The sequence below is a fragment of the Micropterus salmoides genome, unplaced genomic scaffold, assembly GCF_014851395.1.
Source record: "Micropterus salmoides isolate LMB-PRFRI ecotype aquatic unplaced genomic scaffold, ASM1485139v1 Ms_hic_scaffold_2, whole genome shotgun sequence".
NCBI lineage: Eukaryota > Metazoa > Chordata > Actinopteri > Centrarchiformes > Centrarchidae > Micropterus > Micropterus salmoides.
This window is the reverse complement of record NW_024041150.1, coordinates 2,975,506-3,001,830: the sequence shown is the minus strand read 5'-3', so window position 1 is coordinate 3,001,830 and position 26,325 is coordinate 2,975,506. Positions and strand designations below refer to the sequence as shown.

Sequence of the window (26,325 nt, the reverse complement as noted above, 5' to 3'; positions counted from 1 at the left end):
TCAAGATGACCTCCACCTTCCCTATGAGGAAAGCACACGAACAAACTCTCTGTCTTCATTGGATATATTTAATTGATTGATGCATACAGTGTGACAATAAAGCTTTTTTTTATTTTGTTAAGAAAATAATGGTCAAAAGTCGAACAGGAGAAGTTTAGAAAGGTGTGTTTTGCAATATGGCCTGCACAAAGAGGAGCGTAAGAGAAAATCTAAATGAATGTTGTAACATGGAGCCTGATCAGTTGCTCCCTGGGACCAGCTCGGATTAAGTTTAATATCACTCACTCACTCGTCAAGTGCTTATCCTGCAGGCTGGAGACAGGTTGCCAGTCCATCGCCGGGCCATTAAGTTTAATATGATTTATTAACGTTGTTGCATTTCTTTCGAATGTTATAGAGGCTGCTCATGTAGCGCCCCACCTTTTGCTAGCTGGGCTCAGGTAATGTGGGTGAGTTTTCAGTAATGGCATGAATGGATTTTAATGTTTTGCTGCTTTATGAAGTTAATTAGAATAATGTTTAGAACATTTTCGAGTGGGTTAAATAAATGAATCATGATGACAGGTTCTTAAAATGAGTTGGAATGCCCAACCCGCCATGCTCGTGCAGTGTGCAGGTTGGGCTCGTCACTTTGATGTTAATGATTGTGTGGCACTTTGGCGGTTTGGTTGTTCACTCGGGGGGAAGCACTGCTCTCTGTTGTGCGTGCGCTGCGGTCGGTCTGGGTCGTTTTATTTTCTGCCACCCCTATTGGCTACTGGGGTTCTTGCCTGCCTGTTGCTGGGGTCGGTGCCGCACGGTTGTGGCGTCCTACTCTCACTAACAACTACATTCTTTAACAGGCTTATGTGCACACACTCACACGCACACAGACACACACAGTCTCACACATAGACACAAACAAATTTAGGTTGTCCCTGGTAGAATTATTCTTGATGCTTTTCTTTCAGTTACTTCTTTAAATTAATTATTATTCCAGCTCTCGTGGCTGTGCTGTGTTGCTTATTTATTGTGCTTGTGACTGTTTCTTGTTTTATATATCTCTTCATTTTCTTTCTGTCAGCTGTTTATTGCTGCTGTTTGGCTGGTTGTCTTTTTTGTTTGATTGTTTGTGTTTGTTTGTTTTTTTTCCCCCCTCCCCGTTTCATTGCTTTCTGCAATTGGTGTTTCCCTCTGCTATTTCCTGTTGTCCCCACCCCCATCCCCATTCTCTTGCAGGTGTTGTCCTTTCTCTGTGCTGTCTGTTTGTGCGACGTTTGTTAGATCTACTTGTGCCCTAGTGATGATGGGGCAGTGAAATTTTAAGCCTGTTAACTTACACATTCACACAGTGGTGATTTTCTTTATTCCTGCATGTGACAGTTGCAGCTGTGTTGTTTCTAGCCTGGATTATGTTTTTAACTTTAATAATATAGTTTGCTCTTTGTTTGTAATAATTGTAAAATGCCGCTCTGTAGCCTTTTATGTAAACGCGCTCATGGCTGGATTGGGAATCCTATGGGCTGATTTACCAAAGTGATAACCAGTGTCGCCTGACCGCTTGGCCTGATCGCAATTGTTAGGGTTAGTGAAGCCAGATAACAAAAGGATATTCTGGGTATGTTGAACTTGCTTTGTAGTCCCCTGCTATCCTAACATGGCACAGATGGTACCTCATGAACACACATATCTGTACAAACACACGTTGCATGACAAGATAATCTAAACACCAAATCAAACCTCAGATTTATGAAGAGAAAACAACGGAAAGAAGAACTCACTTTTCCTCCATCACAGTTATTTCTGGAAGCAAACAGCCTGAAACCTGCACTGAGCCTCCATCTATCACAATGATGTTATGATTCCAGCAGCATGTTGCTTTTGTGAGACCAGCTGTGTGTTTGCTGTTGGTTGACAATGATATTATGACTGAGGAGTCCACACTGACAGATAATAGTACCTGAAGTAGTGTGAGGTAATCTCGACCTGCAGATAAACACAGAGCACTTCCAGGGTCAACAAGTTAGAGTTTCATAACTAAAGAAAATATTTTTGCTGTTTGTTATTACAATTGAACACGAGAACACTCCGTGAATAGCAAACAACAAACATGACACAACACACGTGTTCAAATGAGCTATTCCTCTGTCAGCTTCTCCCCTGAAGGGGACACTCACAACCTGACCTGTCTCAGTTCATCGAACCATTATTACTAACCATGTCAACTGGACAAAGTGGTGTGTTTTGAGCTCCACCGCATTCACATTTATACTGTTACACAAAAAGGCATCGATCACTCTCTGCTGCTCATCCATTAGTTTCACAAATCAGCATTTTCACAAATCATGTACCTTTCGGTGTCAGCCCTGATCTTTTTTTTTTATTAACCCCAACACTCAAATACGCATTTATACGAGTTTAAAAAATGACAGGAGACAGACAGAACTGAAATTTACTTCATATTTCATTATAGAGCAAAAACCCTAATCTCTATTACCTCCCTCAACCAGCTCTTTAATTCATTTTATAAAATGTACAATTGCCCTTTTATACTGTCGTAAAAAACAACCACAAGTTCAATGAAATTTTCTTCTTCAAGATGTACAGAACATTTAATGTTCTGGAGGATATCTTTCTCAGCTGGAAGATTTTGGCCAACTAAGCAGCAAATTCATGCCCTACAGTGTTTCAAAGAACAAAGAGGAGGTCAAGTCCTGTGCAATTTCCTGAAAAGTGCATTTTAGTTTACAGTATTTCTCTTCATTAATGCCGGGAGCTTCAGTTAATGTTTATGTTCTTTTTTCCCAGGAATTATCTTATATGTCCTGTAATGGAGATGCATATCTCAGCTGGAAGCACTAAATCAAATAAGCAGAATGTTCATGTTTCACAGTATATCCGACGATTGAAGGAACAGAGTTTGAGTAAAAACTTCAGCTTTAACTGAAATGTGCAAAGAACTGAAATGTGCAAAAGTCCAGCAGAATAGTGTTACAGCGTCAACTCAGCATGAAAAGGACAAATTCAAATCACTCAAGTAATACATAGAGGCCTGAAGCATAGGCACTGTGGTGGCCTGTTAAAGGAGACTTATTATGCTTTTCCATATTTTGTCTTATCTACAATTTTTCAATGTTGGATGTCCATGTTAAAAATGGCTAAAGCTTCAAATAAGAGGTTTAAGTATTTAAAAGAAATCCCTGTGAGCCACAATCTCAGATTTTTTTCTGACTTAAAGAGACAGGAGCATCTACAGCTTGTTTCAGACAGAGGCTGAAATGAAGGCCTACATGAAGAGCGAGTGTAAGATAGAAAAAGATTTTTTTTAACTTTAAATCATGCAAAGCTGCCATACAGGATTCAAAGGTTTGATGCTAACACTGTTAGAAAGGTTACCTGTATATGACTCCATGATGGTGAAGGAACATCAGAGCAGACGTGACCTCAGCCGCGTAAAAACGAGATCGCGCCTCGTCAAACTTCCTCGACCGTTGAATCTGAAACATCAGGTCGCCTCCGTTAACGTACTCCATCACGAAGAACAACCGATCCTGGATTGAGAGAAAAGACAAGAGAGTTACTAACCCAACTGCACTGAATGTCTACTGCATATACTGTCCCTGATGATTAATTGTGGTTTAAACTCTTCATTAGAGTCAACACTTGAGGCCAAACAGTGGATCACTTCACAAATCTGAGGTAGAACATTCAAAACAAGTATGATAAAATCTTTGTCAACAAATATGCATGAGTACAATTAAGTAAAAGCTTTTTTCAGTCCTTTTTCCTCAACAAAATTAACATCTTAATAGAAAAAAAAGTCCTAATTTGTGTATGATTTAAGTGAATAAAATCAAACATTTATAGAATATTTATTGAACATTTTTTATATTGTTATTGAAAAAAAATATATCGCAATAATTATTGTTATTGTTTTATTGTCCAACCCTAATGTAAGTATATAATCCATGTTACTGCAAAACATAGTCTGATTTGAAAATATAGGAGATATTTCACTGACTTTTTAAAAGCTCCAAAGTGGATATAATAAAAGAGATAAAGTTATGAGACAGGCATGCTACAAAACTTTCTCAAGTAATTAGGTGAAGTTCGTAAATCTGTGAGTTGTTTCCATTTTGTAATTCTTGAACTAGTGTTGATAAGTGATCATTTTCAGTTTACTTCATTAACAGGGAATTAATTTCATGAATGATGTATTTTTTACAAGTACAACTATATACATGTATTATGTAAGTCATTGAACTCAATTTCCCACAGTCTTCCAGGAACTCACATCTACAGTAGGTGTCCTGCTTAGAGCGGACACACAGCAGAACGCAACTCTTTTTCACGAGAGCAACAAGAGAGCCTGCCTGAGACAGGTGGCAGGTAGAGATTCCACAAATGTACATTTAACAAACATTTAACATAAAAACATTGGATCTTATTTCTCACTGACTACCTTGTGACCAACACTGTTTGTCTCCACTAACATAGAACCCCTTCCTGTGACACACACACTGTATACCGCGCCCTCTGAGCTCTATTCTCTTGGTACTGAAAATGGGCTCCAGGGGAAAATGCCCCCCTTCCTGAATTCCAGCTCCCTTTCTTCATATAGGAAATAAGGGCAAGAGAGGGAGTGTGTGTGTGTGTGTGTGTGTGTGTGTTGGGGAGGTTGTGATATAAACAGCTGTGTATATAAGAAACCAGGAGCAGTCCCTCTGAGCCATTGTGTGAGCCCTCAGGCTGAGCTGTTAAGATAACACACATACGTATGTATGGATGGATGACTACATATGGTATATGCATGTACTGCATATGTGTGTACGTGTGTCACACAGTGTCAGGTGTTCACAGATGTGAAGCCTCAGTGTGTTTACACCACATTTAAGGATGCCCCTTTGTTGTCAGGTGTATAGGACGTCTTTTAGACCTTCAAAAAGACTGAACTTTACATATAGGAAGTGTAGTAAGTACATTTTTTTATGGAATATTACATATGTTTGAGGTCTTGGGGCCACTTGCCTGTGCATTTTTTTATGGGATGGATGTATAAACACCCTTAATCAATCTTTTGTATATTGATACTCCTGCCTGCTCCACCACTCTTGAGACCCGTCAATGAAAATAATGAAAGAGAAGAAGTGCAGTCACATAAGCAGCTGATCACATGTACGTGTAAACTATCATCACTATTAAATGTCAGACAGATGATCAAAAATTAATAAAAGCATTTAGCCCCTGGCACTTTACAAAAGTATTTTGATAATATGTTTACTCAACTGCATTCTGCAGTCTGATAAATAGACAGAATTATGTGTCTCTATATAAATCGCTTCAAATGTTTGCAGCTATATTATTTGTCTCATAGTACCTGTTAAAGTACTGTAGGAGATTCGGATTTTACATTCAACTTATCCCGTGATAATGAGATAACAAACCTTAGCTGAATACAGGGGTCGTCCTGTGCGTTTCTTTAGAATAATTTCAAGAAAAATTTCCAGTGTCCCTGGTTTGCTCAGTTGGTAGAGTAGATTTTTTTTCTTTTTTGTGTGCAGTTTTTTTTTTATCCTCTTCAACAAAGTTGTTATGAAAAGATTCAGGGGAATCCAATCACACATTATCAGACGGCTAGTTAAAAGGTTCCGAAATAGCCGTCAGGAAATGTGTAACGTTAAATGGATTCCCCTGAATGAGAAGCGCAGGAATTGCCTCTGCATGATAATGATGGGTGAATGAAAAGTCCATAGGTTGATGGATGCGGACTAATCGCCGAGAAGCACGCGGTCCAGCACATGCTTTATTGTGAGCATGAAACAGTGTCTTCATAAGACCTTTGTTGAAGAGGAGAAATAAAATAGAAGATAAAAACTGGTCTTAAGGGAGGATCAAACACACAACCCTCTGACTGTGCTCTACCAACTCAGCTAACCAATCATTAAGAAATGCACAGGCTGACCCCTGTGTTAAACTACTGTTTTGTTATCTCGAGATTATGAGAAAATTATCCCGTTATCACTGGAAAACGACATTCAGAAAATTTGTCAGCCCGTAGAGGACATATGTTTAATCCTTCAACTGACCGAGTGCAAAATGGAATTCAGAATTTGTTGACCTCCTCTTTTTACATTATGTTCATCCGCTTTCTTACAAGCATCCTTTCTCAACATCCAGTACTACCTTACACCATTAAGCCTTTAATCACTGTTGTAGTGTGGTCCTTGCTCATATGTGACTCAGATCTGATCTTTTTATAACAGTGTGAACAAGCCAAGTCACATGGAATCTGACGTTTTCCAGTTCAGATTAGGGCCACTTTCATATGTGATCCAAATCTGATACAGATCGGATCTTTTTAAATGCGACCTCAGTCTGTACACCGGTATCGGAATTAATGCGACTTTGACGTCACTCTAGAGCAGCTGCTGTCACAGTTCTGCGGTAGACGGAGACGCGGTGAACAAAAAAGCTTCACAAAAGCCATAATTAAACATTTGGCTCTCTTTCTTCTCCACATTGCTTTCATCTGCTCATAAATTCCCTTTCTTTCACCTGAAATCCACCGGATCATGAGCTCTCTTCTGAGTTACGTGCATGCTACTTGTCCGTGCGGACACAGTGGAGAGAGAGAGAGAGATGTTAGTGAGTTGGGCAGATGTGTTGTACAGCGCCACAAACCGTAATGAAAAGGACAGAAGAGTCAACATCTGCACCTTGTGTGTACCTGGTCCCTGTTTGTAAAATTTCCACTACTTGTAACATCATAGGCTACCAAGTTTTTAAGTCTGTGCGAGTGAACACATGCACATAAAACGAACGCTATCCCCCTCCCGCACGCGCCCCCGATGCCATTCTCCATCCCGATCTTTCAATGTAGACATCACCCAACCTTAGTGAACTGTCAAACAAAAAAAAATGGATCTGGGAAAAAATTAGAATTGAGCATTAATGCGTGCAGTCTGAACGTAGCCTAAATAAAAAAAAATTCTCATGTTCTCATTTACTGCTTCTTTTGAAATGTTGGGATCTTTCCTGATTTCCAAATAATCTTCCGTCTTCATCAAAAGTGACGTAGAACTGCAGGGAGGAAGGTGGTTTCCTAAACTGACATAATTCCAGTTAACCAAGCACCATTACAAAAGAAACAGTCAACTTTTTAGGTAAGTTTTCGACAATCCTGTTTGTTGCCATTGTCCTGAATGAGGGAATATTCCCGTAATCTTGTACTTTCTTCCTGTTTTTTTTTCTGATGAAAAAGCTGAACATACATCACAGGATACGCCAAGTCATAACCCAGATTTCCTCTTGTCTTTGCCCCTAAAATGATGTATTTCCAGGTCTGCTCAACACTACAGGCGATGGAGGTTACACAGAAAGCAATGAGTGCGTGTGTGTTGAAGCCTGAACCTTTTTGCCTGAAGGAACGGGAAAGGTGTCTTACAACATTCAAGAGAGCACGCGGTGTTTGGAACATACTGAACATACAGATCAACAGTATGGTGGTGGTTTGAGAACCTTCTAGGTACGTTTTGGTTTTTAATGAAGCAAGCTGCAAACTCTTCCAAGCAACTAGTGATGTGCCAATCGTTTTCTGTGCAGATACTGATTCCAATCCCTCATATCAAGGTACTTGCTGACACAGCCGAACAGACACCAGTTCTTTTTTTCAGAATCAGTAAACCTCACTGCATGGAAATAAAACATGAAGCCAGAGACTAAAAGCTGAGTTGAAAACTTCATGAATGCAAGCAAAGTAAAAATGTATTTAATGCAGAAATAGATCTTTGGTAGATTAGTCTGTTAAATGGTCATGCCTGTTTTGGTTTCTTGCTCGTATCCTACCTGCATAGACTGCAACATTGCTTCAAATTGATTACTTTCACCTGAATTCAGCTGCTCACCCATAGCAGCTGGAGGCCTTTGTGGCTGATCCGACTACATTCACACTCCATGTTTTCAAAGCTGACCTCAGGCCTCTCCAGTATCAGTTTAAAGGGGCCTCATGATCGGGTCTTACATAAGGGGCCGTCGGTCCACCTCAGCCAGATTTTTTTTCTCTCTCTTTCTCTCTCTCGCTCTACTCCTCCTGAAAACAACTTTAAACAGGATGTCGAAATAGTTTGTTTAAATGTACCCAGAGTCCCGGCTGGTCCCACCCAATCAAACATGAATAAACATTTCCTGAGTGTAATTACAAATGTACAGATGCTGGCTTACACACACACACACACACACACACACACACACACACACACATTCATTCCATGTTCTATAAGTACACACCCAGATGATTCCAACTCAACACAGACAATAATGTATTGATGGTTATCTGACCATTGTGTGTGTGTGTGTGTGTGTGTGTGAGATAAAACATGCCCTCTCTTCACCACCCTGCTGTAATGTATAATGTATGTACAGCAAGTCTCAACATGCACCTTATGTAACCAAAGCCTTTGACTCATATTGTGTCTTTCTTTACTGTCTAAAAAACACACAATAAAAAATAAAAAAATTGTAATTATCTTTTAATTTTTTTTTAATTACCTAGCTACACGATATTATGTTCTCTGGTCTACCATGAAAACGAGAACTCAATTAGATTAAACAAAGGTTATATAAATGTGCTTGATTTTCAAGTCTGCAGTTATGCAACATAAAACTATAAAATATCTGTATTTGGTTTAAGATGTCACAGAATGCCTCACCAGACAAAATGAACTCCCTTCACGAAGCTACAGTAAAAACACAAATTAAAATCAGTCAAAACTGGGAACAAAAAACAACAAGTGGGGTTTTGAACTTTTGTCCGTGTACAAAAACAAAAAAAGTGAATTGCTGCCCTATTTTTCTCGGAACATTATGAGCCATTAGTGTTTGGCTGCTAGTCATTACCACACAGAGCCACACTAAAGATGCACTCAGTGATTTCATTCAGCAGAACGTGGAGCCAGAGTTTGTTTTCACTCTGTGGTTCGACTCAGATCTTCACACTTTTCTAATCACTGCTTTGATAACCTTTGATGAAAGCTTTATCACAATGCTTTCCTTGTAAATGCTGATACAATAACTGTCCAGATATATGAATCATACTCTGAAGTTGATTTTAGAGTCATGTGTGTAATTTGTGGACTTTGCCTTTAAGAGCAGGATTTTTTTTTTTTTGCACTGATGATGTCAGCAGGAAATGATTGTAATTGAGGGACAGAGTATATTGTGTGTGTGGTCTTGGAACAAGATCAAGAATGTTTGTCTTTAAAAAAAAAAACTCCTGCAGTTAAATAAGCTTGTGTCCTAGCGCTCAGCCGCTCACTGTCGAACAAAGCAAACGGCTCTGTAAGTGGTCCAGAACGTGCAGAATACAATGTGTAGTGAACCTGTTCTGAACTAGAACCACTTCCAAATTTAAAGCATCCTCATGTCTGCTTATTAGAGGAGGTTCGGACCTCCTGAGCTTCCCTCTACATTGCTGATAGCAGGTGTCAATGCACATTACATTACGGTGAACCAAAGGGACCGTCAGAACGTACTTCACAAAAGACCGCAGTGATACAGGAAAATGTAATCATGCAAAAGAGGAATTCAGTGCAGGGAAGAAGTCACAGTTTCTGCAGCTAATGTGACCACTAATCAGCTAAAGCCGAGACACCCAGCTCAAGTAAAAACAAGTTGAAAACATCCAACAAGATTGGGTTTATTCAACGTATAGATATATTTCAAAAAATATGACAAAAATCAGTCCTTGATTAAATGTAAATGATACCTAATGGGGAGTGTTAGCCTGATAATCAGACCTAATTACAATTTCATTTCACTTAGTTAGCTGTTTTCTTTTTGGGAGAGGCTCTATTTTGTTTTTCAGTCAGTAGCGTAGTGATGTATCTGTCCCACCGATGCCCAAACAAAGTGTGTGTGTATCCGTGAACTGCATCCCAAGAACAGCAAACACATGTGCATCCACTAATGACTGCAGCTTTGAAAAGAACAACTCTCCACTGCTCAAGACTGACACATATTTGGCTGGGAAACCTGTGTGTTCCTACAGTTTGTGTGTGTGTGTGTTCACTGTTCTAGCATGCCCTCACTGTCGTTCTTCACGATGGCTGACAGGAGTTAAATGCGTGCTGTGGGCTGCTGCTGGTTCTCCCACAGAATATCTTCTTACTCCTCGTTCCCGTAAAAACAAATGAGCAGAACACTTGAATTTCATTGGTTAAAAAAACCCTACTTGGTAAGTGAGTAGTTTGTCTTGATTAGTTTCATGAGAAACAGACTTCCAGGAAAGACAGGTCCTTATAAAGCCATGATCAAGTGTAGTGTGCAGCGAGTGTGTTTGTGTGATTGTAAGTAGCAGAAATGAGGTAGATTATTGTGTATTTCTGTCCTGAGCAGGGTTTTTATCATCAGAAAAATGCTCTGATGGCACTGTTCATGTTAAATGTACATCTTCACTATGTGGAGAGATTGAGAACATGTCAGAAGCACACCAGGGTGGAGTGAAGGATGATAATGATGTTGGGATAGCTGGAGAAGGGAAGGAAGGGAGTGGGATGGATGGATGAGGCCTTTTATCTGCTTTCGTTTGGTCTTTAATTTTATTTTGTAGTTTATATTGTTTTGTCTTATCTGAAGGTGACTTCCTAAATTTCATTAGTACTTTTAAGAAGAAAGACAAAATTGATACCGTATGACATCACTGTTATAGGTTTTACTTGATTTTGTTTTACCTTTACAAATGTACATAAGAGACAGTTACTGAAATTCCAGATACTTCTAGATATTTTTACTGACGCTGTTCACTTTTACTTGAGAACGTCCAGAAACACGACTGCAATGGTCGTTTAACTAACTAACACCTAACTTTACTCTTTTTTCCTGACATGCGACCTCTTGACCTCTTGTCCTCATGCAGCAGCAAAAGATGGGAGTGGCGTGAAACTGTTACAGCACCACAAAACCTCTTAAAGTGGAGGTTGTTGTAAATGTGTGTGTGCGATGATCGCGGCCTTTCTCTTAACTCAATCTCAATCTAACCTGAACCCGAAAAACCTCAAACAGCCCTTTGAAGAAGTGAGGACAGTGAGCACTGAACAAAATGTCCTCACTTTCAAGAAAATGCTCTTATTTTGAAGGTAGTACAAGAAGTACAAGAACACATGCACGCACAAATAATTGCGCTGGTAAGAAGATAAATCCTGAGCTGGCATCAGAAGAGACATATGCTGGCCATTACTGCAGCTCAGACCCAAACTACAAAACACAAAAAGCACACACTGATGATTCTCAGCAGCTTTGTCAGGAGTTTAGGGATTTTACTTCACTTGATTTCTCACCTGAAGAGCTGATTGCTCCGGCTATGTCACAACAATAAAAGCCTTGTTTTAACATTGTAATTGTAAAGCTGAGAGTGCGTTTGGATATTATTACATGTCAACAACAAGACTGTCTTTGTCTGTTGTGATAGCTAAAACACTTGAGACAAAGACTTGCTGTCACCAGACAAGGAAGGAAGTAAAGGTACTGTAGCCAAGATGTGACAAAAGAGTGATCGAATGTGAAAAATTTGGTTTTGTTAAACAGTTCAGATGTATTTTAGACTAGCTTCATATAAACATACTGTGATTCTGTGTCAAAGTGTCAAACTGTCTCCCTTTTTAATCACTGCAGCCTGGTTATCTGTCAGCGTAACTATCAAACAGCCTGAGATAAGACTTTCAACCAAGATGAATACTCTGGGTAACCTGAGCACCTAGTCTCTCTTGCAGTATTTAAGGAAAAGAGGCATATAGCTTAGGAATACTTAAATACAGTATCTCACAAAAGTGAGTGCACATCATACTGGTCACTGGAAGTTCAACATGGCACCTCATGGCAAAGAACAAAAACAATTGTTGCTCTGCATAAAGACGGCCTAGGCTATAAGAAGATTGCCAAGACCCTGAAACTGAGCTGCAGGACGGTGGCCAAGACCATACAGCGGTTTGACAGGACAGACTCCACTCAGAACAGGCCTCGCCATGGTCGACCACAGAAGCTGAGTGCACATGCTCAGCATCATATCCAGAGGCTGTCCTTGGGAAATAGATTTATGAGTGCTGCCAGCATTGCTGCAGAGGGTGAAGGGGTGGGGGTCAGCCTGTACACTATACGCCGCACACTGCATCAAATTGGTCCGCATGGCTGTCGTCCCAGAAGGAAGCCTCTTCTAAAGATGATGCAGAAGAAAACCCGCAAACAGTTTGCTGAAGACAAGCAGACAGGACTACTGGAACCATTCCTGGGGTCTGATGAGACCTGGATTATTTAGTTCAGATGGTGTCAAGCGTGTGTGGCGGCAACCAGGTGAGGAGTACAAAGACAAGTGTGTCCTGCCTACAGTCAAGCATGGTGGTGGGAGTGTCACGGTCTGGGGCTGCATGAGTGCAGCTGGCACTGGGGAGCTACAGTTCATTGAGGGAACCCTGAATGCCAACATGTACTGTGACATACTGAAGCAGAGCAGGATCCCCTCCCTTCAGAGACTGGGCTGCAGGGCAGTATTCCAACATGAGAACGACCCCAAACACACCTCCAAGACGACCACTGCCTTGCTAAAGAAGCTGAGGGTAGAGGTGATGGACTGGCCAAGCATGTCTCCAAAGTGTTGCAAAGTGTCATTTCTTCAGTTTTGTCACATGAAAAGATAGAATAAATTTTTACATAAATGTGAGGGGTGTACTCACTTTTGTGAGATACTGTATACCCTATGTCTGCTTCTGGCCTGATCCAGGAACATCACAGAGAAAATCAAACACCAGCAATAAAGGCATACTGTCATCAATACAAGGGGTAGGATTTGAGGAAAAAGTAAGTTAGCAAGAAAAGTAGTTTAATTCCTTCAATCCATTATGAAAGGTTGAATTCTTCTGGATCGAACATGATGTGTGTTGTGTGGATTATTTCAGCTCGTAATTAGAGCACATTTATTTTAAAGGCACAGGTGACTATTGAAAATGAATTTTGGAAAGCAAGATGCGAGTTGGCAGCAGAGAGAGACAGAACTCCCCTCAACTGGTTTATGGAATCTTTTATAAGTCTTATATTTCATATTTGTAATCCATCTACTGTTGTGTAGCTCAGATTCAAGTAATAAATGTGACACAACATGAAACAGAACAAAATTTAGCATTTTCATTTGCTCCTCAACAGAAAAACACCGAGTTGTATTGTTTCCTACATTTTAGTTATTTTCAACAACAACAACAACCTTAAAAAACAAAAAGACAACAATAACTTGATCCTACTATGAATTATTTCTGTGTATAGACCTTATCCCTCTTTGCCAAAGAGCTCCACAATGAGCCACACTCTTGCCCTGGGTGATATGTTACTTCATTTCCATGAACAGTTTATTTTGACCCCACACACACCGTCCTGCTGAACCCAGATACTCACTAGAGCGCCAAATGTGGATTAATACGGCGCAGAAAATAATCTTAAATGCACCATTTCCTCCAGTTTGAACAATGTTTGCTAAAAAACACAGTGTTCAGCTGTTTTGGGAAATTACTGAGCCTTTTCAAATGAAACTATATCTCACATCGTCAGAAGAAACTAATGGGTTTGGACCTGAGGGCCAAAAACGGGTTGCATAAATATGTTGGTTTTGGTCTTTTCATGAGCTTAGTGGACAATATGAGTGACTCTCTGTGCATTTTAACTAAACATTACAGGTATGTCACCTCTGCTTTGTCACGTCTGTATGACCCCGCTGACTCTGAGCATCTTTCTCTGCGCCTTTCACTCTATCTGTCTTTCTACCTTCCTACCTTCCTGTGTAGCTTCATCTGTCTCTCTCTTTCCTACGCAGAAGAGAACAAAGGTTCATTAATGTACCTGGCTTGTTTCTGGCTGTCTCTGCTGCCTCTGATGTTCCCCAATTACAGCTCGTTAAAAAACACTCTCTCTTCCATTGTAATCTGTCTTGTTCCTTACTTCACTCACTTCTTAGCACACACTCTCCCCTTCTTCGTCACCTTTTCATCATCATCCCTTCACTCTGTTAAAAAAGAATAGCCAATTTACAGTCACAGCTATTGACAATCTGCAATCTGTCTAAAACCAGATTTTCTTTTTTTCTTAATCATCTCTTCTCCTCTCTCTCTTCATTTCCTCACTCACCTCTTCCCTGCCTTTACTTCCCCACTCTGCATGCATGTGCAGAGCAGAGTGAAGCCCAGCGCTACTGTTGTATAATGTTATTTACATTTCTCGGGGGTAATTATGCTGATAGGGGAACGGCTGTGATCGCACAGTCGATTAAGAAGCGAGGGAGGGAGGGAGGGAGGGGAAGAACAAGGAGGGACAGTGTAGGTAGGACATAGGTCACACGGTGTAGTTTTTTAAAGTTTTAAAGTGATGTCATAGCGCAACGAGTGGCTTCTTCAAGAGTAGAGTACTTTAAGAAATCAAATAAGAAAAATATGTATTTAAATAATTATATGTAAATATATAAATGCATAATAAATATAAAATATAATAAGGGGAAAGCAGCAACTCTACTGCAACAATGTCCAAAAATATTACTTCTTTAAAAATATATTTATGTGTTTTTTAAGTTAACATCATCACACACACTCAAATGATCTATAGTGTGTCTATAGTGTATGTATGTTACCTGCCAAAGTGCCCTCTGACTGAGGAGACAACATGTCTGAACACAGTGAGTGCTGTGTTGCAGGTACACTACAGTAAATTCATCATTGAGGGGCCTCACTGTGAAATGAGGGTAGGGGGGAGCGAAGGAATGAAGGTGTTGTACTCCAAATCTCTTTAAAACTCAAATTCCTGACAGATACCGTGCTAGCAAACAGGGACGTGCAGATCATATACAAAAGATCCCTCAAGCAGAGACAAAGAGAAATACGTTATTCACGGCGATGAGCTGCTGAGAAATAGAAATATTTAAATATATTGATCAACAGTAGGCAGTTATTACAATACATTCTTCAAACAAAAACGTCTCAAATGTGAGCATGTGGTGCTTTTTTACTTGGGTTACATAATTGTAAACTGAATATCTTGTACTGTTGGTCGGATAAAACAAAACATCTGAAAGCATCAAGTGCTGTTCATGTTTTTTATACCAAACAATTAGTCAAGAAAATATTGTTCGTTGCATTCTTAATCAACAGTGATTTTTTTCTGAAACGTGGGGAGTTGACGGGAAGCAGGGTGAAGTTGTTGATGAGGGGTGCGGGGTCACGCAGCATATGGAATACGTGTCATGTCCCTGATAAGGATCATCGCAGTTATGTAAGAGCCACAATCCCTTTGTTATGTCCAAGAACACACTCCCAGTTACCTCTGACTGCCATAGTGTGTGTGTGTGTGTGTGTGTGTGTGTGTGTGCGCATCAGACAGAAAAGAAAGGAGACCAAAAAAATATTGAAAAAATAATGAAAAAAAAAAAAAAGACTATTCTGTGTCTCTCATCCATCCACCCTGCGCATGTTTGTGTTTGCTTCAGGGGAGAATAACAGGAATAAATAAACTGAAGAGAAGACGCCGTCATTAGATTTGAGCTTTCCAGAACAAAACGTCCTGCACCCAACTCCTCCACCCTGACATATTTGACTCCTGCTAATCCACCGCAGGAAACAATGCAAAAGCATCTATTTTTGGACTTTTGTCTCGCACTGTACACCGGCCAAGTATCTCTAAATGGTGACACATATTCCCACAGGCGCCCAAGAGGATTCCTCAGGTCTCGTCTTATGAAGCCGTCGGATCGCTTCACAAGTCAAATCAAAAAAGAAAACTCTTTAGTTCAGCTTTGCACTGGAGGAAGGTAAAATAATCTCCCAGTGGCCATTTCTTTTGCATAAACAAAATCCTATAACTCAATATGACTCTTTCCCGCCCTTCATTAGATTTCTTTACTGCATGAGCTGAGTAGTTTTGACAGTTGACCATGAATCATATAGACAACTTCTTAATGTAACCAGCGCCTTCAGCTGGACTCTGAGACACCAATCACTGATCTATACTCTAATACGTGTCATTTTAACAAACAACAACAACAAACAACTGATGAAAGTTTTTAAAAGAGGAAACTTTCTCAAAACTCAGGGTTGTATTCATTATTCTTGGCAAAAGGGAACATTAAAGACGCCTTGAGTTAACTTCTTCACTGTTCAGGCTTGTGCAGCTCTTCTCGAGGTCTGGTTAAAGTTCAAACCTGTGCAGCCTTCTCAGCACTGTCAGGCTCAAGTTGCAGTGAAAGGACTTGCAACATCAACATGTGACCTGTTCCTTCAGCAAGTTGGCAAACGGGAGAGAGTACACACCTGGGAGGGCCACAAATACACATAGTGTACCAACACACACACAAGTCCATGTAGAGTCTCTATATGTTTCCATACAGAAACACGTATGCAATATACGATAGACAAAACATACAGTAGCCTGGAGGAGCTGTTGGCGTTAGCAGCGTCCCACTCACGGGTGCCCTTTGTGTGTCTATCCGTCATCGTCCACTTACTGTACGGATGGACAAATTAGCTGAGAGGTGGGGATGATGAGAGAAGAGCAGAGTGTGAGAGAGAGCGAGAGCAGGGAGACCAAAGTGAAGTGATGGCAGATGCTTTACTAATGACATCAGTGTGAAAGTTGTTTTAAAGCGTTCTGGAAATTGTTCCTGGTCTCAAAACATAGAGTCTCTGTGAACTGTGTGAATTTCCAGCCTCATGTGAAACTGACACCTGTTTGCCAGCACAACATACAGCGTTTAATCAAAACGTACAGAATGAGGACAGTTTGTCCCTGAACAGAAAGAGATGCTGCACATACTGTACATTTCTGTTTAGAAATGTACAGTATGTGTTTAACCTTTAACACAGCATTGCTACGGGCATATTTAACCTAGAAATGCCACATTTTTGGTGAGACATAATGAATCTGTTCTTATTTAATTATTTTCTTATTTGGCGTAAACATCAGGTGTGAGCAGTTCAACTTTCCCTCTAACATTGTTTCATTTTTAAGGTTTTTTGGAGGTAAAGTGTCACAGAAATATTAAGATTTACCTCCTTTGATTGGCATCCATAGTTGGAAAACACTGTTTTAAATTAAAATTAAAGTTTCATTCTTGCCATTATAATTTCTGAAAGATTCAGAATGTACTCATGTGTTTTAAAAGTATGTTCAGTGCTTAACTTTTTTTCTGCACGGCTGGACACCACAGATTCAAATATGGTCTGATGCTGCCCCCTGGAGGTGTACAGTATGTCTGCATGTGAGTTTGTTTATGTGTGTGTGTGTGTGTGTGTTTTCCTACTTTAGTCTGGAAGCAGCAGAAGAGCTGTGTCAGGTAGGGGTGTTTTCTGGCCAGGGCCAGGATCCGTTTCTCAGTCAGAGTGCAGTCCACGTCGTCGTCCTGCAGGATCACGTCTTTCTTCAGCACTTTGACAGCGTAAACCTCGTCGCTGCCTTTCAGCTCCGCCAGCATCACCTGGTCACATGACACACAACAGTCAGAACACTGGAGAGAATTTATTATCCCTCCTCTACCCTATTTTCCTCTTTATGTCTTCCTTTTCTTCCTCTCTGTCTCTCATTGGACCGATTTTACTAACATACAGGTAGCAGAATGAAGAAGAATAGAGTAGGGATTGCAGCCAAAAATTAAAATCATAAACTGTGTACAAATACACAAGTGAACAAATGCCAAAGTCTTAAACTAACCTTTCCAAAGCTTCCTTTTCCCAAAACTTTGATGAACAGAAAATCATGCAGATGCATCCTCTTCATTTCAGGTGCGCTATGACCTTTGACGTCTCCATTCTCCTGGCTTCCTTCACCCTCCACTTTGGCGCCGCCTCCATCAACTCCTCCACCTCCATCACCTCCTCCACCTCCGTGACTGTCCGCCGTTACAGTGGCAACAGACGAGGCGGAGGAGGAGGAGGAGAGGGGTTGTGTTTTGTGCTCCTCTCCTCGGTGGTCAAACGACAGAGCCTTCCGGATGTTCTCCAGCTCCTTCGCTTCTGTACAGAAATAAGAATAAGATGAGTTCTGGTGAGTTTGTTCATTTGATTGTTGTTTCACGCAGGTTGAAGTTCATGAATTTCTGCTACCCTGGTCACACGGTGAGGTGGGGGCGGACTTTGAGCGATCGTCTTCTGTCTTAGGCGTCACTGATAACGGCTGCGGGGGGTCCTGACCCTGAGGAAGCTGTTTAAAGACAAAATACCTCTGTCAACATCCACATCAACACAATCACCATCATCATCAGTACTCTATGTACTGTGTAGCAGTTTTTTGTGGTGAAACTTTCTTATTCTGCTTGATCTTATCTTGATTTTATCTCTGCTCTTCTGGAGTTTGTCTTTTAAGCTGCAGCCAGTTTTACTTTTGGACGATGATTCACCTTTTTCCGTCTCTGGGCGCTGTTGGAGATCTTGTCTGGTGTGACTCCGAGGTCAGAGAGAACTTTAGCGATTCCTCTGGCGTCCACACCACAGTTAGGTGCTACGTTACTCTCACAGCGCCTGTGCACATTCACTTTACACACTGAGACACACACCCAGTGGGAGACAGAGGGTTACAAATTCAGGACAGGAAGTCTAATGGTGTCCAGGTATGATAAAGACCTTGTGTTTGTCTGTACCTTTACACTGGAGTCCCTGACGCAGCAGGCCCCAGAGCAGAGACCCACAGTGGTCGCAGAAGGTGAGAACCTTGAAGTTGTGGATGCTGAACTTGTGCGGCACGTTGACACTGAACCTCTGAGAACCGACTGGCTGTAAAAGGCACAAAAGGACAATGAGATAAACCTGCAGGAGCCTGAAGGTCTGGTGTGGCTGGAAAAATGTGGGAATGTGAATGTTGTTATCTCTGCCACTAATGTCGCAGTTCCTCTGTAATATGTGGGTAATTTATCCCCACTATTGAAAGTAAAGGTGTGAGAGAGAATCGGAGTGATTTGCAACAAAGGTCCTCTGCAGAACACAAGCAAAAGATGGTGGAATTCCCTCACTCACCTATTAACAAACTGAAACGCGAAGAGAAAAAACAACCTTCTAAATGCTTTGTATGCTTACACACTTGAAAGTAGGGCAGAGCGATAAATTGCATTAGCGATATCATCGCGATATGATAAAACAAGATTTTCTAATCGCAAAAGCTGCGATTACGCTCTGGTCACTTGACACGCGAGAGTAAAACAGTATGCAGACGAAGCAGTAAGGTAAGGGTATTGTGGCGATCGGCGCCTGCGTCACACACACAGCCACCAGTCAGCTCAGTAACTATCTATGTAACAGCATTTCAAACCAAACTCATTTTATTTCCGTTGGCCAACTTTTGAATAGAACCTCAAACTGAGTATTTTTTGAGGTTTTTGATGAGAGATGGACTCCTAGGAGGTTTGAACTAAGATAAGGACGCATTAATTGGCGGTTGAACTGTGGGTTTTGTATTGAGCGCTTACTGTATAATACAGTTCACACTGGTAAACTTTGTTTTTCTTGTCATCTGTAAGTAGGCCTACCTGATGATGTTATATCATTACTTAATGCCATGACTTGACTCTCAAGTTATCTATATTTACATAATAATAATAATTATATACGTAATAATGATTCATGCAATTAAAGCATCACCTAATTTCATCATAACACAGGCCTGGCCTACAAGAAAGAAAAGTGTATGTTTAATCTATCTATCTGTTGGTCATACTATACACTATCCATTTACTGCTTGTCTGTTTTGAATAATACAGAAGGTGAAGAGCTTAAAAATTAATCGCATATTAAATCACAATGTAGATTAAAAAAATCGCAATTAGATTATTTTCCAAAATCGTTAAGCCCTACTTGAAAGTCTTTACCTTTAAATGTGAATTTTTTTATTTGTCTGCACTCCTATTAACTGCTGTTTTAAATAGGTAACCACTGCAACGTCTCGAGTGGAGCCTGCTTGCTGTTCTGTAAAACATTTTCAGCAGAAGAAGGGTTAAGAACGCAGAATGATTGTAGTCTACAGAATATTAACAGAACATCAAAGTCCAAACAAAAAAATTATGTGACGGGCCTGTGACGTAAATTTGGTTAACTTTGGTTTAAATAAACATATTTTGTTAAACTTTTACCATGTAGTCTCTCCTTTTTGTTGTGGTCTTTTAAGCCAACAGGCCTGATCTGGCCACCCGGACGCCCAGTGTAGGTGGGTCCCTTAAAGCAAAAATGACCCCCCTAGAGTACCTGCCGGTCTGATGAGAGGCCATTGGAAAGTGAGTTATCAGACTGCTGGAAAGATCTTGTCTAAAATGTTTTGATATATTGATACTAATTATAATTGACTTGATTAATGGTCTTACTATTATAAAAGTGCCCGTTTTTCATATCATTTGAATATCGTTTAAGATAGTAGCCGCTGTCTGTCAAACTGTGTTGTATAATCTTATTAAAAAAGTTGTAGGTCAGTACCTCCCCGACTGTGTCATCCTGCTTCTTCATCCCTGCACACTTGGTAATGATCAGCTCATGGCAGCGCTTATGGACCACACAGGTACACACTGCAGCAGGAACACACACATGGACACAAGAAACACATTTAGAGTGTAATTATATGTGCTTAAGTCCCTCCAGTAGATATGTTTGAGAAACATAAATTAAGATTCAGATATAGTGGACTAAAAGAATGTAAAGATATGGCTTAAAAGTAACAGCATCTTACCTTGACACTGGTAGCCTTGCTTTCCTAAGACACCCCTGAAGGTCAGAGAGAAACAGAAAATGTGTTGTAATCAATTCACACTGTCTGCATAAAGTTTATTAGAACTGCGTTTTGTGTCCGAGTTAGCAAGGAAAGATTTTGTAAGGTACAAGAGGAGATAAACAGCAAATTGTGTTTCATTTATTATTAATGACTGGCAATTCTTTGCATATCAAAAACCAAAAACCTTTCACATCAAAATCGCATGTATTTTCCTGTTGGCTTACATAAAACTTTACACGTTGTTCCCGTGTATGGTGCAGTAATTTTGTTCCACCTCAGAAAACCTGAACACTAGAGGACTCTACCAAAGACAGTTTCCTTGTTCCTTTTTTCTCTGATTACACTTCAAACGGTCTTTCGGAGTGGAGCTGAAAGTGAGCGGAGCACAGAGGTCACATGGCTGCCATGTGAGTGACTCTAACACAGTTTGTTGTGATGGAAACAAACACAGCTGGCTTTGTTTATCACTCCACACTTCACAGCATCCACTGTGTCTACATGTAAACAAGGCAGCAGAGAAATCAGGTTATGGCAGGAAATCGCAGAACACATTTACATGTACCGCAAAAAAAAGGCAGTCAGAACAGGCTCTACAGATGGAAATGTGTGCGTCCTCACCAGATGAAGTCCCTGCAGTGGGAGCAGTAGGTGGGCTGTCTCAGGTAAGTGGCCATAAACTTGTGTCCGTTGACCTGGTGCACCCTCCGACGGACGGCGCCCTGACGCTTCTGGGACGCATCCGCTGCCGAAACACACGCTCTTCATTTTCAGTGTTGACCGGCGCAGCTGCACACAAGCAAAATACAAAACTTATAAAATGAAATTAAACACATCAGTATATAGTATGGCTGACCCTCAATAGTCCAAGATTCGATACTTCGATGGGCAGAGCCTGATTTACAGTCGAAGCTTCGCAACAACACAAGGATCATGCAATTTTGGCGATATGGGGGTGCTCAATGTCTGATTTTACATAGAACTACCAGTTTTCTCCCAATAAGTTAATATACAGCCTATTACAACATACATTTCAACGTTTAATGCTGTAAATAGAAGAAAAAAGAAAAAAACATTCAATAAATGTTTTTAAAGTGCGTAATTAAATCCAAAATTGTCACCCTAACCCTGGGTCGTAGGTGCGCATGTGTAGGCGTAGAGTGTGTGTGTGCAGTGACAGGAGCCCCAGCTTCACTGGTGTTGTGTCGAGTTTTCCGCACCTCGTGGGACTTTTGGATAATTTATCACTGTTGGTGAACCACGCAAAGAATATTATTTCATTTTTAAATAGCCGGCTACTTGAAATAGACCTGCGAGGAACCGCGACGTGTATGCAGCTGTCGGCAGCAAAGCATGCACGCAAAACTCTGCACAAGACGGGTGAATGGCAGGCGAGAGGGTCTTCAAAAAGCCTCAGTTTATCTGGAAATTTACATTGTAAGTTGAATGAATAGAGACTACAGCTCTTCTCAAGATTGAAGCGGAGCCACTGTGTGTAACCCCCCAATCGCTGCGCACAAAAACACATGATATAGGCAGGACTTGACGATTCTGATTCAACTTTGTAAATCCTTAGTCAGCCCTAATACCTGTATATAGTGTGGGTGTTGAAGCAAATGTGGTGTCATTAGCTTTTGATGATGTTGCTAGTTTCTTCACTGAATAGTATGAAAAGATACACAAAGCCTCTTGAAATACTAATATTTATTTAATCTGAAAATGTGTGTGGTTTATTCTGTCTTTCTGAATATGAGATAAATGAGAACAGATGCATGATGAAGCGGCAATCACACCATGTAACCACTAGATGGCAGTGACACTGTGTGGATGAACGTGGCTGAGGGTGAGGTTGTATTTAGCGATTGCTTTAACACAGTCACTCAGTCACAGTGTGTCTTTGTCTCTCAATCTCTTTCGGCCTCTTTCTGTTTAATTACAGAGGCTTTTCCCCAGTGGAACAGCAGAGATTTCAATTACTGTCTAACCCTGTTTAAATCTCTCTCTCTCACACTGGGAGGCAAATGGAAACATACTTGGAAGGATGAGAATGTTTTGTGTGACTCAGAAAACAAATGAACACATCAAGTTGAGAATAAACCGTAACAGACGAAAAGGTTTTGACGCCTGTTTTTTACCCAGATTCCGAATTTTCCTAAAGCCAAGTGATTTTTCTTTTGTTAATTGTTGTTGGGTTAAGGTCTTGTCTTGTATATAAAAATATACTGTAATCTACTGGGAAGTTCAGAAGAAATTTTAAGGAAAAGCTTAACTCGAAGATTAACAAGCGCAGTACAACATTAAATCAGATTAAATAGAGTTATAGAAAGATTTTTCAAAAACAAGCAGAGAGCGCAGACAGTAACATGTTATTAGACGTGTTGAAGTAATGTTTACTGCTGTAAGGTTTCGACGTGGTGAAACAGCTTCAAGATGATGAAATAATCTTTAAATGTTACAGGCATGGTTTTAGACGCTGAGTGAGCATCAGGCCTCTAACTCTGGTTTGTTTGCCATCATCGACCCACTGAGCAACTGAGCTGAATCCTTTTCTCTCAGCAGCTGTGATATGAGAACATCATCTGTCCTTCAATCTTACTTCATTCAGCCTTCACTATCTCAGATCAGGTTAGAAAGTTTTGTGCAAACAGATAAATTAGCTGTAAAATTAGGAGTTTCATTTGACCACATCCTGACTTTATAAATTAGTAGTCTTAGCTTACTGACAAAACTCTAGCACCTCCGTCGGGTCAGAACAACAACTTACACAGGAAATATAATAATCAAAAAGACAAACTCTTTACGCTCCACAACATTTTCCTCTAGCGCCACCCTCAAGATAAACTTTACATTTGGAGCTACTCTTCCGTTAAACCTCTAGGACTCGTACATCCTTTTCTCCCAGTCATGTTCTGCCTGTCGCCACTCTTACTCTTCCAGCCCCTTTGCTATTCGCCATCCCCATCGCCTAGCAACTGGTGACTGCTGCCTAGCAACAGTATTAGACTTGGCGTCGTCCACTGGGGAGGGTTCGGGGGTGGCGGGGTTGGGGGCCGGGATGGGGGCTGTGATAGACATGCTGTTCCTCTGTGATGTCCTTATCACAACCCCTGAAGTTTGAAGTAAAGATTTCAATAGCTCGGTGCTGACATTAAGCACATTCACCTTTGTAAGCACTAACAAGACTTAAAGGTTCGGTGTGTAATAAAGACATTACACAATATCACCTTAGAATGAGACATTTCTTTCTACATACACTGCACGTCCTCTTGCATTGAAGATGCCATGTTGCGGCGGAATGTTTCTACAGTGGCCCAAACGGACAAACTACTCTACAGAACGCGTTTTGTCACTAAGTTGAATATGTATGAAGAAGAAGAAGAAAATAAATTTGGACAAATAGAGGACCACACGTATTATTTAGCACAAGAGCCGGCAGAGTGTGTCAGCCACCGCAGCTTCTCTTGCATGCTTGGAAAGGGAGGGGTGAGCAGTGACTGATGGTGCATTTGGTAGATTAAATGCTCTAATAGTGCTAATCCAACATATCTTTGTAGTAGCGTCCATGTTGATTCCACATTCCGACTTAAAAGCACATGAACACAGCTGAAGTTGGAAAAAACGACTTCGCAACTCGGGAAATGAGACCATCCGAGGAGAAGGTGAATGCACCGTGAGCAGCTGGTTGCAATTTGCAATCCTCACCACTAGATGCCACTAAAAACTTTCACACTTTATCTTTAAAGTCCTGCTAGTAACCCCCCAAATGTTTATTACACCTCACAAACTAAAATGACTACAACATAACACAGCGGGCAAATGAAACAGGATATCTCTTGTTCTGGTCAGACAGAAAATACAGCTGTGATGGGAATGGGAACGTCATAAATGTAGTCAGTATTTAAACAAAATCTAGATGAAAATAAGTATAAATTAATGCCAAATTTAATGTCAATCCATCCAACAGTTTTAAGTAAGTATGAGTAGTTCTCCCCATGTAAAATTGATAAAGGTTTAAGGTATGTTGACACTGAATGCGAATGCGCCTCAATTACATGTATAAAGAAAAAGGTTCATGTGGATAGAGGCAGCTCAATTCACACATTAGTAACAAATGCATCTCTCCTGCATGTTCATGTGTCAAATGAATCATACAGTGTAACCACACTAACGCTAATGCAGCGACAGTGCTAAAACCAGCTTATTTTTTATTATTAGTAGAACCCAACTGATATTGGATGATTTTGATATTTGAGGAATTTAAAATCCAATATTCCGGTCAATATTTAGATATTTTGTTTTTTTCAGAAACACACTACATAAACAAAGATTATCTCTAACATTTGTTATGTGTAGTTACGAGACCTCACCAAGATAACATGACATAATGCAGTTTAAAAGTAAACTTTTTATATTGTTAAATAATAAATAGTAGTTTCAACAGAAGTAAAACTGATTATGTCAGCTGATTGCTGTGTATTGTGGTGGATTTGTAGTTGCCACCAGAGGAGTTTCACACTGGTGCCCTGTGGTAGCAAAGTATCCAGCGACAATACTCGTAACATGATTGAAGGATCAATCTCTCAGGTTTTTTTCTATGCGAAGGCCACACAATGTTTCTTACAAAGCTTCATTATATTCAAAGTATAATAGTCTCCCAGCTGATAACAAGAGCCAGAACAACATAAATAGTTCACCTGCTTTTAGCAACAGCAGCAGTTTATCATCCTGGCCTGGTGACAGCAGGGCTTTGTGTGTGTGTGTGTGTGTGTGTGTGTGTGTGTGTGTGTGTGTGTGTGTGTGTGTGTGTGTGTGTGTGTGTGTGTGTATAAAAGCTAATATGTTGATTGCAGCTCTCAGGCCTGACAGTTCACCCATGTGTTCTCTGCTATACAAACACATTTAAGTAATGACTGCAATTTCAGCCACTCAAACGCACACACACATGTACATGAACATATTGTCACTGCAGACAGAAAAAGAAACAGAGAGATTTAGAAAGACATAGAATTAAAGATTGAAGAACACATTTATAAAAGGAGAGAAAAAGGAAAGTCCTTGTCCTAATGACACCTCTTTGTCACTCTGTACTTAGCTCGCTCTCTCCTCCTCCTCTCTCCCTCTCTTTTTCGATGATGTAACTGGTCCATTAGAGAACACTCCACTTTACTAATCAATTTATCACCCGCCTCTCCCCCTCTTTCAACCTCCAGTTAACTCCCTCTCTGTCTTTCTCTTCTTCAATTCTGTCCTGTCTCTCTAACACATAATCTGGTACATTTTACACACACATTTATACACAAACACACCGATGCACAAAGACTGGTAAAGATTTATTTTAAAGTGGTTCAGATTTTTCTTTTCAGTTTCAGGAGGTAAGTTAGGGTTTGGATTACTGTAGACAGAGACAAAAGCACAAAATGAGTCCAAATGTCAACAGCATTACGTGTGGCTGATATGGTGATAAAGTGGTATTTGCTTGTTGCTGATCAAATGAATTATCAAGATTCAGTTTCCTAATTTAAGGGTCTCTAAGTGATTATCTGTCACAAATGTTTTTGCCCTTTCATTCACTTTTACTGGAAATAGAAG

The 26,325-nt window shown here is 40.4% G+C and overlaps 1 protein-coding gene across 1 annotated transcript in view; it reads right to left on the bottom strand.

Annotated features, from left to right (window-relative positions):
* Positions 1-26,325, bottom strand: part of LOC119912380 (protein kinase C epsilon type-like) — an 82,186-nt gene that overhangs the window by 21,215 nt on the left and 34,646 nt on the right. Inside the window, 10 exon segments of the mRNA XM_038731557.1 lie at positions 3,376-3,530; positions 17,297-17,470; positions 17,704-18,005; positions 18,096-18,192; positions 18,389-18,531; positions 18,629-18,761; positions 20,448-20,536; positions 20,698-20,732; positions 21,358-21,469; positions 21,472-21,525. Of these exon segments, the coding sequence (XP_038587485.1) occupies positions 3,376-3,530; positions 17,297-17,470; positions 17,704-18,005; positions 18,096-18,192; positions 18,389-18,531; positions 18,629-18,761; positions 20,448-20,536; positions 20,698-20,732; positions 21,358-21,469; positions 21,472-21,525 (1,294 nt within the window).